General features: G+C 43.9%; 1 protein-coding gene across 1 annotated transcript in view; it reads right to left on the reverse strand.

The window, feature by feature from the left end:
* The window catches only part of LOC133349303 (solute carrier organic anion transporter family member 5A1-like), a 41,625-nt gene that overhangs the window by 8,451 nt on the left and 19,480 nt on the right, over positions 1-13,694 (reverse strand). Inside the window, 3 exon segments of the mRNA XM_061562679.1 lie at positions 1,289-1,487; positions 5,587-5,751; positions 9,435-9,664. Of these exon segments, the coding sequence (XP_061418663.1) occupies positions 1,289-1,487; positions 5,587-5,751; positions 9,435-9,664 (594 nt within the window).

Below are 13,694 nucleotides of genomic sequence, written 5' to 3' on the forward strand. Positions count from 1 at the left end.
GGGGGGGGGGGGCGCGCGTCAACGGGGCCCCTCCAGTTAGCTACGGTCGGCTCGGTAGGGCGCGAAAGAAGTTCGACGTACATGCATAGATAGGTAACGCGCGCGTACGCGCATTGACGGGCATTGGGCAACGGAGCAGTTTAACGCCGCCGCCGCCGCGGTGCGATGCGGAGTGCGCGTTTTTCGGGGATCGTTGCGTTGATTGAGATTGATCGTGCGCTCGAGATGCGCGGATTGAATTGTGGTGGAAAAAGAAGTGGGATTTTTTCTTCTTGGTTCTTTCGGTAAAGTCACGTAGAAGGGAGATAATAAAATAATAAAAATAAAACATAATAAAATAATTCTCACGACGTTTCGGCTACAACGCAAGCAGCTGTCCTCAGGTGAAGAACAGGTCTGTCGGAAAGACAGCGTCTGAATGACAGACCTGTTCTTCACCTGAGGACGGCTGCTTGCGTTGTGGCCGAAACGTCGTGAGAATTATTTTATTATGTTTTATTTTCATTATTTTATTATTTCCCTTCTACGTGACTTTAGCGAAAGAACCAAGAAGATGAATCCCTGCAGTCACGAAAGCTTTAAATCGAAATTTAAGTGGGCTTTTGTTTTATTAAATCTGTATCGCAGGCGAAGGCGGCCGCTTGCGGTAGGTCTTCATCCAGCAGTGGATTGACCGTTGGTGGTGGTGCTGAAAGTGATATGCTGATGTTACCTTTGCAGGCTACTGGATGAAACTGGACTGTATAAACGAGAGCAACACAACCGAATCTTGAGTTGAATATTATCCCGAATCGTGACCGTTCCTCGAATCGCTGTGGGGGAAAGGATCGTTCCATGAAAAATTGTTTAACAGTTTACACGCCACAGCATTGATGCCAAATGCACGTTTCATTTCAACACGGGCGCACGTTTTTTTATACCGTCAATATATCGCAACGCACGTTAAATCCACGAGAGCGTGACGTTTCCGCGCGCCAATTATTTTTTTTATCTTTCGCGCCGTCGCAACTTCGTAATTTTAACGATTAAATCGAACTGCCCATCATTTTCTATGTTCTTTCGGTAAAGTCACGTAGAAGGGAAGTAATAAAATAATAAAAATATTTTATTATGTTTTATTTTTATTATTTTATTACTTCCCTTCGACGTGACTTTACCAAAAGAACCAAGAAGATGAATCCTTGCAGTCACGAAAGCTTTAAATCGAAATTTAACCGCCCATCATTGTGTCGCGAGCGCTCGAAGCGGTGGCGCGAAAGTCGGCCGCAACTGGCTTGCGAGGTCTGACCCTGTGGTGTAGGGGATATTGATGCCTCCCAGGTTGATGCTCTCGCAGCCGGCGATGAAGAGCGTCGAGAAGCAGAGCAGAGAGACTCCGCAGCAGATCATGGCCAGCTTGGCGGATTCGCGAGCACCCAGCTTGAGTTTCTTGATGATGAGGCCGCCAATCACAATGCCCACGCCAGCGCTTGGGACGATCACGATGCCTGCGCGTTTGGTCAAGAGGTTGCGGTGAATGAATTGGTCAAAGGAGGTCAAAGGTCATCGTCGTTTGTTCTCCATCTGCTGTGCGATGATAATAATAATATCTACCGAATGTTTCGATGTCACCAAGTTGACTTTCTGGTATCAGATACGACTTATTACAAACTCTCACTGCACAAAAAAATTATCGTCTTTACGAACTGTTTCCATTCCTCCCTTAAAGCAACCCCCCTCTCTTCTCCCATCCTACAGCGACTGCTACTCCCCAGATATCACCAGGCATACCCCAACCCCTATTATTACCACTACCCCTATCACTACCCCTACTCCTATCACTACCACTAACATTACCCCAATCACTACCCCAACCCCTATCACTACCCCAAACCCCAATCACTACCCCAACCCTTATCATTACCACTACCCCTATCACTACCCCAAACCCCATCACTACCCCAAGCCCTGTCACTACTACCCCAACCCCTATCACTACCCCAACCCCTATCACTACACCAACCCCTATCACTACGCCAACCCCTATCACTACCCCTATGACTACCCCAACCCCTATCACTACCCCTATCACTACCCCTACAACTACCCCAACCCATGTCATTTCTTGTATGCCAACCCCCCCTTAACCACTCTCACCTAATTTCCTGTCACCACAAATACACCACCACTCCTGATCACCACACTCTTTATCTCAACCACGATCATCTGATGTATAATTTCATAATTGCTCTAAAGCACCTCGGAATATGGTGCGTTATGAATCGATATAAGAGAAGAGGCTCCAACAGAAGGGGATTTAGAGAGCCCCTCACAAGGTCATTTTGGCCTGCTCTACCGCACTGATCAATCATCTTGGAGGAGGTGGCAGTATCAACACTTTACCCCTCGACACACGACCCACCACATCGACCAACTCAGATGTAACCATCTCCACTGCTGGATGGATAGAGGCAGTGGTGGATTTAATCAACTCATCGATTGCGTTAACTGTCGCGCCATAAGGTCGAAATCAGTGACCCCTGGATTGCAAGTCGTCCAGAATGCTAACCATTGCACAACGGTAGCATCCCTTAGCTACGCTACCGGTGAATGAATTCCAAAAGGCCAATATACGGATGTGCGTTGTCCACTTGAAAGAAAATACAATTTCCCACCATTTGGCGCTGAATTTCAAGGTTACCTGAAGACTGAGGCTTTTGTGATTATTTCCTTCAGAAAGGCACTCACTTTTGCCGCAAGGGAGTTTTTTTTCCCCGATATTTTTCTTATCACACAATTGCATGAGAGCCACTGACGTCAACCGAAGACCATTCATTCGGGCTGTATGGGTGGCATGTACAGCGTCTAAACAATAGTGATTGACAGGCCGTGTCTACTACTATACGGGGACCATTCTTCGGAAAAAGCATTTCCCAATTCATGAACATCGCTTAAAGTTAACCTTGAGCACAAAATTTAGGTAATTACGCTGTTTTGGACATTCCTTCTTCCGTGAAAGAATACAAAATCCACAATAACATGTCTGCTGAAGACCTTGTAACGTCATTACCAATGATCTGCTAATGATTCACCATTGATTTTTTTTATCGCAATATCGCACCCAATGTTGAATAAGGATTGGCTGTTGTTATAGTTCCAAAATTTACAATCAAATATTAAAATAAAACTGCACATCAACGTATGTTAAATTCCCTAACATCGCGAAACCAGTCACGTCACACGAGACTCATGCAGAAAATTGACGACACATTTATTGGAGGCTCCATTGTAAAAGCCACTGACTTTCTCACCAGACTGTATAGAGCAGAAGCAAATGATGATTACACATTTCGATTTAAAGCTTTCGTGACTGCAGGGATTCATCTTCTTGGTTCTTTCACCTGAGGACGGCTGCTTGCGTTGTGGCCGAAACGTCGTGAGAATTATTTTATTGTGTTTTATTTTTATTATATTATGATTTCCATTCTACGTGACTTTACCGAAAGAACCAAAAAGATGTTTACACAGTTACACATCTATAGTTCTAAGTTGTTCCTCTCCCAAGACGTCTAGTGAGCATAAAAGAGTAGGCCAAATACCCTCCAGAGGGGCTGTCTAGTGCTCCAGCAAGTGGAGACCCCTCAACCAACAATGGCACGAGTGAGATATTGCAGGGCTGCCCCATTACACCTATAAAATAATAATAATGAAAAATAATACGTAGCGTGCATCGCCAGAAAGTCAATGGTGCATGGGACATGGACGTTAGACAGGATGTGACGTCACAACATCCGGTAGATATAATTACGGATTAATTTGTGTTATTTTTACATATTTTGATTATATATATACGTGCAGATATGAGCAGTCACTGCATACGCTCACACAACCACATGATGCGACTCTTTAGGAATGCTTATAGTTCGTTAGGATTGACTGAGACACCTTGAGGATTGATATTATTTGGTTCTTTCGGTAAAGTCACGTAGATAGAAAAATAATAAATAAAGTGAATAAAAATAAAAGAAAAATAATAAAAAACTAAAAAACACTCATGTAAACTGTAGACTGGTTTCGATTTAAAGCTTTCGTGACTGCAGGGATTCATCTTCTTGGTTCTTTCGGTAAAGTCACGTAGAAGGGAAGTAATAAAATAATAAAAATAAAACATAATAAAACAATTCTCACGACGTTTCGGCCACAACGCAAGCAGCCGTCCTCAGGCGAAGAGGACGGCTGCTTGCGTTGTGGCCGAAACGTCGTGAGAATTGTTTTATTATGTTTTATTTTTATTATTTTATTACTTCCCTTCTACGTGACTTTACCGAAAGAACCAAGAAGATGTAGACTGGTTCTTAACCGGAGTGAGTGTACTGGCAGTCTATAATGTAAACTGTAGCCTGATTATTAGGATTCTTGAGATTCAATGTTATTTCCCTTGACTTACAAAGGCATACTGGAGCACACTCAGGATACCTAAAGTTCAGTGTTATTGTTGAGGCACAGAGCCAGACTGAAACATCTGTAGGACTCTCAGGGTGCAGCATTATTGCCTGAGGCCCAGGGAGACAGAAGAAAGCACTTTCAGGTTTCTTATCATTCAATGATATTGCCTGAGTCCTCCTGCAGTCAGACTAATGAGCCTCGATGAATCTCGGGGTTAAACATGAATGCTTAAAACTCAGAGGTTCAGTATCAAGGGTGGCATGGAGACCTCGCTACGTACGGGCTCATTAGATGCGACACTGCGCACAGCAATTTGACATTGTGATTAGATGCAAGCATATGCTGCCCTTCTTTGTTGAACTATTAAAGCTACTTTTGATTATACCAGGTAAGGCGCACTGAGCTGTATAGCTCTTTTTCAGAATAAACAATTACAGTAAAGTCACGTAGAAGGGAAATAATAAAATAATAAAAATAAAACATAATAAATAATTCTCACGACCTGTTCTTCACCTGAGGACGGCTGCTTGCGTTGTGGCCGAAACGTCGTGAGAATTATTTTATTATGTTTTATTTTTATTATTTTATTATTTTCCTTCTACGTGACTTTACCGATAGAACCAAGAAGATGAATCCCTGCAGTCACGAAAGCTTTAAATCGAAATTTAAACAATTACTGCTCAATGTGGAGATGTATAGCAGCAAAATACTCGAAAACCCGTGTTTATAAACGTGAAGGGGGAAAACTGGAGGATCCAGAGAAAGATCTACGTGACCACGGGGAGAACACGCAGACTCCAAATATATACAGGTCAGAGGTCGCAAACGGGTTTTGATTTCTTACCCGTACCCGGCCGCACCAGGGTTGCAAACGGGTAACCGTACCCGGCCGGGTACGGCTACCCGTACCCTACCCGAAATGAGTGACAAACGGTTACTCACCAGTGACTCACGGCCTACCCGTACCCGTACCCGGCTGCACCAGGGTCGCAAACGGGTAACCGTACCTGGCCGGGTACATGTAGCCGGGTATCGGGTAGGGTACGGGTATCGGGTACCCGGTTGCGACCGCTGATACAGGTGTCAGGGGGTCGGGATCGAAGCCACGACCCTCCCCGCCTACCAGGCGAGGGAGTGAACATCTCGGCGCCCTGAGCATACCCGTGTAGATGCTGGCGCTTGAGGCTCGGATGCCGAACTGAGACTCGATGAACTTGGGTATGAAGGTGATGAAGGCGGTGACGATGGCGTTTTCCGCGGTGTAGGAGAGGCTCATGAAGAGGAAGGTGCAGTTTCCCAGGATGCGCGCGGCCGCTCGAGGGAGCTCTGCGGTATAAACGGGCACACGGGGGGGGGGGGGGGTCATCATCGGACACGTCAGAGTCAATCAGTTTGATGGGGGGTCACGGGGGGCTGTTGTAGGTTTGGGGGACGCCCTCTCTGTGTATTCAATCCTTTCCCTCCTCGACTGGGGGACTGTGTGTTGTTGTCTTGGGGGGAGCGGTAGTGTAGCGGTTAGCGCGCCGCGCTACGAACGTGGCGACCCAGATTCCATTCCCGTTGACGGCCAATATCCAGTGACGATTATCTCAACCAGTTCTGGGCCTCCCCTAGGTCGACTCAGCCTCAAATGAGTACCTGGTGCAGTGTGTAAACATCGCCACTAGGGAGACAAAGGTGACCGGGCGTGGTGTTGGCCACCCACCCCCTCGTGTGCCGTGCCTGCCTTCATAGGTGCTCGCTAACAGCACTTGCCCCTACAGTCTGTTAAGGCTACATGGGAGATCTTTGTCTGCGTTTTCTTGGTGTGGTCTGGGATTGTTCTTGCTGTTGTTTAATTGCCTTGCCCAAGCTTGGAAGTTTGCTGTACTTACGCAATTCGAACATATATGCTTTATCTATTAAATATATTTATTTTCAGTGATTTGCTTTCCTTTAAGATGCTTTGCACTCCTATCGGTTTATTTTTGCATTTGGTTGCCGCTGTCACTTTCTGACCCCGTGCCCCTACTGGACATTTGTGAAAAAACTGCTTCATAGCTCATCGAATTTCTCAAGGTTAAAGAAAGATTCAGATTTTCACCACCACCTTTTACTTTGGTTATTTCAGTTCTAGTTTTTGTGTGCTATACACATGTTTAAGCCTACACTACACTCTGCATAGTACTGGTGGTAGTAGTATACGTAGTAATGGGCTTGCTCTAATTACCAATTTTATGTCATTAAGCCCCTGAATTAATCTGGCCCTGCTTACAGGCAGATGGTAAATTCATTTTCTGACAGAGCTGGGTCAATGATCCTTAATTACGCTGCACTTAATGGGTTACATGATAGCGATTACGTAGCATGCCTATTTTAACTACGTTCTGGAATTAATTGTACACTAAACACCATATTCTGACCCTGCCATCTTTGTCGGCATTGAGGGCATTGCTTTATGGCCAATAGTGCCGCACTTTAGAATGCAATTAGGCAATCCATTTGTGACTGGAACATTGTTCATGCCAGTTTTGGAAGAAATAAACAACCCAAAAACTTATTTTTATTTAAAGCTTTCGTGACTGCAGGGATTCATATCATTGGTTCTTTCGGTAAAGTCACGTAGAAGGGAAACAATGAAATAATAAAAATATAAAACAATAAAATTCTCACGACGTTTCGATTGCAACACAAGCAATCATTTGAAAAAAGTGGCCACTTTTTTAAAATTTTCTTGCTGTGGTTTTCACACCTGATGATGATTGCTTGTGTTGCAATCGAAACGTCGTGAGAATTTTAGTGTTTTATATTTTTATTATTTTATTGCTTCCCTTCTACGTGACTTTACCGAAAGAACCAAGAATATGAACCCAAAAACAGTTACTTTAAAATAGCAAATGCAATTGTTATTCACGTTGTGTTTAAATACCATTTGAATGCCATATGTAAGTTTCTCTCAATTGTGTCAAATATGTTTAGTTTGAATTGCCTACTAGATGTCCCCTATGTATCGTACTGGTTGTTTATGAACCGTGTTTATAAAACATTCTCCCCGCTTCTCTTCCATGAAACTACTGTAAAGCAATGATCACTGTTACATTGCTTTTATCGCTTTATTTTGGTGATTTAGAAAACGTTTTGGTTTAGCCATATTTCTTTGTTGTAGTACAGAGTTAGACTGATAGCTTTATTCTAAATCGTCTTGTGGTTGTTGTTGTTTGACTTGCATCCCACTGGGATTTTTGCACACAGCATTGATATTCGGTGCTTTTTCTGCAACACTTTGCTGTTTTTTCCTGGATTTTTCTGTTTGCGCGTAGTCACTTTAAGATGTTTCTTGTTCACGTTTTTGTTTGTTGCGGTTGCACCTGATTCAAGAGCCGAATGGCTCACAGGGCTACACCTAATAATTGAAACTGTAAACCCTCCATTCACCATGTGACATGCTTGCCATTTTAGCCAGGTCACCATTGCAAAGAAACCTCCTTAGCTCAACTCTCATTAAATCACGGGGGGGGAGGCGGGGGGGCTTCTACACAACCGACCAATGAGCTTGTCAGGAGAAGCGACCCGTGGATCATCTCCTGAGATGCCCCTCAGCACCACAACTCTACTCCTCAAGATTTGGCAATGCCGATGCCAGAAGCGGTGGCCTGTGCAGAACGTTGGGAAAAGACTGCGTAGGTTGGACAGGAGAAAAAAAAATACCCGAAATAATCTGACTGACTGATCTGCGTTTGGTGTAAGATAACACTGGCTTTTTGTTTAGTGTGTGGTGTGTGTGTGTGTCGTAAGCCAGCACGGTTAAAGAAGTGAAATATAATAATGGGCACGCAAAATTTTCACTCCGCAAAACTGATATAGGGAGAGAGGCTCAGGCAGCGAAAGACATCGAGACAAGTCAGCAATAGACGATGATGGAGAGACACAGACACAGACGGGCAAGATGAAACAAAGGGGGAATTCTAGAGACAATGACGATGGGACGGAGTGAAGAAGACAGGTTAAGGAGACAGAGGCTGGTAAATGAAACATGGAGAGAAAGATGGGGAGGGTTACACGGAGGTCGACGGACAAGAGAGACAGAAGAACACAGAGAGAGACAGAGAGACAAAGAGATAAAGAAGATAATTCTAGATTTGAAGCTTTCGTGACTGCAAGGATTCATACTCTTAGGTTTTTTCGGTAAAGTCACATAGGTAAAAATAAAAATAAATAATACAAATTATAGAAATAATAATAGAAAATAATAATTGTATTATTATATTATTATTTTATTTGCATTATTATTTCTATAATTTTTATTATTTATTTTTATTTTTACCTACGTGGCTTTACCGAAAAAACCTAGGAGTATAAAGAAGATCGATAAAAACGATTGATAGCAAGAGGGAAACACGGACAATGAGAGACACGGGGATACAGAGGGAGATACAAACAGATAGAAAGGGAGACAAAGTAGGGAGCAGATGAATGCAGCGAGAGGAGAGATGAATACATTGAGACAGGGTGACAACGAAAAATTGCAGATAGAAAGAGACATTCCAGTATAGATATATTAAAAGTGTACTATTCGGATTATAATTTCCAAATACCTTGTCAAACTTAGATAGCGTACAATATTTGGTATTTAAGAGATGAATAAAGAAAAGGTGATTTTCAAAGCACCCTTGAACATAATGAACTCAGCGAGTGCCTCCGAAGCTGCTTATAAACGATGTATTCATCTTCTTGGTTCTTTCGGTAAAGTCACGTGACTTTACCAAAAGAACCAAGAAGATGAATCCCTGCAGTCACGAAAGCTTTAAATCGAAAAATGATGTATTGTTAAAGCATGTGGGTATGAGAACCTGGCACGCTCGAATCTGAATGTGATCTTGCGATCTCGTCATCATTTTAGATCCGTAATTTTGGAACCAATTTTTTTTTTGTACTACTTCTACACAGCTAGCACCACCGGCGGTTCGAATCGCATCCATAAACCTTTGAGGTTTGCGCGGCGAAGCCGAACGCTTCCACGATTAGCTAACCTCTGATGTCCTTGCCAAAGCCGACGGACGAAGAAGCGTTCGATTCCTCGTTGTTGGGGCACTTCTGCTTGAGTCCGTTGTCTTCGCTCTTCCCAGGGTCCTCGGCTCCCGGCTCGTCACTGCCCTGCTTGGATTTCTTGTGCGGCCGCGGAGGAAGCTTCTTTGGGAAACTGAACATCGGGGCGACCACCAATGACATGGCCACTGCGCACATGAGGAAGCCGCTCCACCTGCAAGAGCGGAATGAGGCTCAGAAACATATATATACACGTGTTAAGAGAACGTAAATGAACCGTGCACACATTTATTATACACCTGAAGAGGAGAATCGAGCTGGTCGAAAAAGGGTCTTTATATGGACACCAGAGATCGCAAACGGGTTTTGATTCCTTACCCGTACCCGGCCGCACCAGGGTCACAAACGGGTACCCGTACCCTACCCGTACCCGGCCGGGTACGGGTAGGGTACGGGTACCGGGTACCTGATTGCGACCTCTGGGATGAAGCCATGTTGCAGGCGCGGGTGGGTTGATTCTAGGAACTTGAATTGTGAGAAGAGACAAGACGTTGGGAAATGAGTGACAAACGGTTACTCACCAGTGACTCACAGTCTACCCGTACCCGTACCCGACCGCACCAGGGCCGCAAATGGGTACCCATACCCGGCCGGGTACGGGTAGCCGGGTATCGGGTAGGGTACGGGTATCGGGTACCCGGTTGCGACCTCTGATGGACACCAGCTCACACCCCACTTACACTTATCATCCCACTTTCCACCAATCACCTTCCCTGGGTACCCGTTTGCGACCCTGGTGCGGCCGGGTACGGGTAGGCCGTGAGTCACTGGTGAGTAACTGTTTGTCACTCATTTCCCAACGTCTTGTTTCTTTTCACAATTCAAGTTCCTAGAATCAACCCACCCGCGCCTGCAACATGGCTTCATCCCAGAGGTCGCAATCAGGTACCCGATACCCGTACCCTACTCGTACCCGGGCCGGGTACGGGTAGGGTACAGGTACGGCCGGGTACGGGTACGGGCACCCGTTTGCGACCCTGGTGCGGCTGGGTATGGCTACGGGTAAGGAATCAAAACCCGTTTGCGACCTCTGACGTATGTTGAACGTCTTTCACACTGTGCATAGCCAACCGAGCTAATCGGAGGTGCAGGGAAGGACAACAAACTCAACACAAAAAGAACTTATAAATAAATGGGTGTTCAATCTAGATTTAAACGAGCTTAGCTCCAGTGGCTTCCTAATATTGTAAAGAAGTGCGACACGGCCGCAGAAGGGCATTTGAAAGCGCGCGATGCTTTCACCGTCTTTGTTCGATGGCTCGCTAACATAATGTCACTCTTCTTGTCAATGAAAGCCTCTCAAGTTTGGACTCAAAAGCATCTAAAAACTGTTATTGATGAGCATTTTTGTTTATATTTTAAAATAATTTCATTGAACAATGTTTTAATGTACGTGTGGTATACATCTAGTTTAACACGTAGGCTTTCGCGACCAATGTTATTCATAATCAACGTTTTTGGGTTTAGATCGCGTTATTCATAAATGTGTCGTAACCCTCCAGCATCATGATGCTGGATGCAATTACCAGCGAAACGTCGTACTCAAATTGTAAATGTTGTGGCTTCAACACACCGGTGGGCTAAAGCAGTGAACTATTTGTCTTTTGTCAACGTAACACTTTTTTACTGATTGGCCGTGTCGGGTGGTGGAGGGTTACGACACATTTATAAATAACGCGATCTAAACCCAAAAACATTGATTATGGGTATACATCTACTCTGCAAGAACAGCATTTACACACATATGACAAACCAATCTGCCCTCTAGTGGTGCACTACAATATCATGTGTATTTTTTTGACACTATTCAATTCAATTTAGAAAAATCCAATACACTATTTCAAACATACGCCACTAATGCAGGAGGCTAAGGTCAATGGCCTGGGAGGGGTGTCCATTATTGATGGCTGCGCAGTTATTTTTGTCTATCGCAATCAAGGCAAAAACATTTCAATGTGACCTTAGCTCCTGAGAGCTTGCAGTGCGTTCTCAATGGATCATGAATTTCGATGGCGTTACGCAATGCAGCCGGGCTGAGAGTGCCCTCTGCTGTTATGACACGTTGGGATGACGATGAAACACAACGTGGGGTTTCCTTGAGGATGACACTGGTCTTCTTGGTTCTTTCGGTAAAGTCACGTAGAAGGGAAGTAATAAAAATAATAAAAATAAAACATAATAAAATAATTCTCACAGTGAGAATTCTCATAATAAAATAATTCTCACAGTGAGAATTCTCACTGTGAGAATTATTTTATTATGTTTTATTTTTATTATTTTATTACTTCCATTCTACGTGACTTTACCGAAAGAACCAAGAAGATGAATCCCTGCAGTCACGAAAGCTTTAAATCGAAAGCTTACACTGGTCAACAACAAAAAAACATTTTTTTCTGGCCTGGACTTTTGCACCTGTTTTAGACAAAATTCAGGGTGCTGATTCCAAATCTGATCTCAGATTTGCTCCATCACATCTCATTTTTATGCTATCGGCATACCCCATTTTCATTGATTTTACCCGAAATTAACTCCGTCACTTATGATTGCAAGTTGTTGCGAGTCAGTGACTGCTTTAGTGTTAAAATATGGTGCTGTATTTTTAGGATATGCTGCTTGCGTTGTGGCCGAAACGTCGTGAGAATTATTTTATTATGTTTTATTTTTATTATTTTATTATTTCCATTCTACGTGACTTTACCAAAAGAATCAAGAAGAAGATCGCCAGTTCATAACACAGTGCACGTACCAATTCCACCGACCATCAGCAGCTATAGCAGGAAATCAAACCAGACGGGTACGGAGGCCCAGTGCTCGAAGTCCTGCGTGTAGCAACATAAATTATGAATCTTGGATCAACGCATTAAAACTGTAGTCTACATGCACCACGGACAAAATGAATTTCCAGACTGTGTCATTCATAACAAGTGCCTTACTCCCCCTCCATGCGTCTCGTAATGAAGTGCACATTTGTTACAAAGGTTCCCAGTTTCCGGAGAACGGAGTGTACCTATCCATGCCGTTGTACGTTCATTCAAACCGTTCCCCCCACCCCTCCCCCTCCCCCCACTTGAATGAGATCAGCAATTGCAAAGATTGCTGACTTCAGCTTCGAGCATGATTACTCCTTACTTGACAACATTGGAGATTTACACGCCAACAAAACCCTGCTGACCTTGCAAAACTTTGGAGATTAACTTGTACAATTAAGTGAGCGGCAAACGCTCCATTGGGGAATTCCATCCACCAAGCTGCACTCTGCATCATTCATAGAATTCCATCGGGGGTTTTTTGGTACAAAATATTTGTTTTTTTAAACGAGCCAAACTGGGACATACCGTCATAGAGGAAAGTATCGTTGTAAAAGTGCCATTTTTAATATTAATGTTCCAATAACGCGTGTAATAATAGAATTCTACTAAAATAATTATCAACCGGCTGCAGCATGATGGCCTCCCCAAGCTGTCAGTAACGAGGACAGTTTAACCATACTTCACCATTTCTGGTAAAGGACCCATGAACCAGATGTGATCATACCACTGACATGAGCTGTGGGTGTGGACCGAACACAACGGAGTCCATGGCCCAGTGCGCTAATTACTGCACCACAAATCTACCCCATAACTCATACATTACTGTGAGAGATGACGTTATGCTTTCAGCAAATTACCGTTCTGCACCGTGGAAGGTTGTGCTGTACATTGGAGTATGTTTGTAGTATATATGAGCCAATTACGCCTAGCGTAGCTGAACAGTAGGTTATTGCTGTGGACAGATCAGTAGTCCATGAAACTATAATGCCTCATAGAACAACTGCGTTTGGTCAAAGATAAAAGTCGAAAACCGTGCAAATCCCATAGCAGGTGGTGGTGTCTGTATGTTGATCTACTTTCGCACATATATTAAACCAACCATGATGATCAGAGGTGCGGGGAACGCACAACAAACTAAACACAGCACCTCCGATTATCACGGTTGGCGACGTACGGTATGAAAGAAGTTCAACATAAATCCAAAACGCCGTGCACAATATTGATAAGTAGGGAGAGGTCACACGTCAGAAAAAAATTAGAAAAGGCCTTAATGCATGCATGATGGTGAACTTCTTTCGCACCGTACGTTCTAAAAAAAATGAGTTTGTCAATCCAGATGATGATATAAAAGTGCACAGTTCCAGTGGCTTCCTA

Source organism: Lethenteron reissneri, chromosome 29 (assembly GCF_015708825.2).
Source record: "Lethenteron reissneri isolate LAM-NWPU_2019-01 chromosome 29, ASM1570882v1, whole genome shotgun sequence".
In the NCBI taxonomy this organism is placed as follows: Eukaryota; Metazoa; Chordata; class Hyperoartia; order Petromyzontiformes; family Petromyzontidae; genus Lethenteron; species Lethenteron reissneri.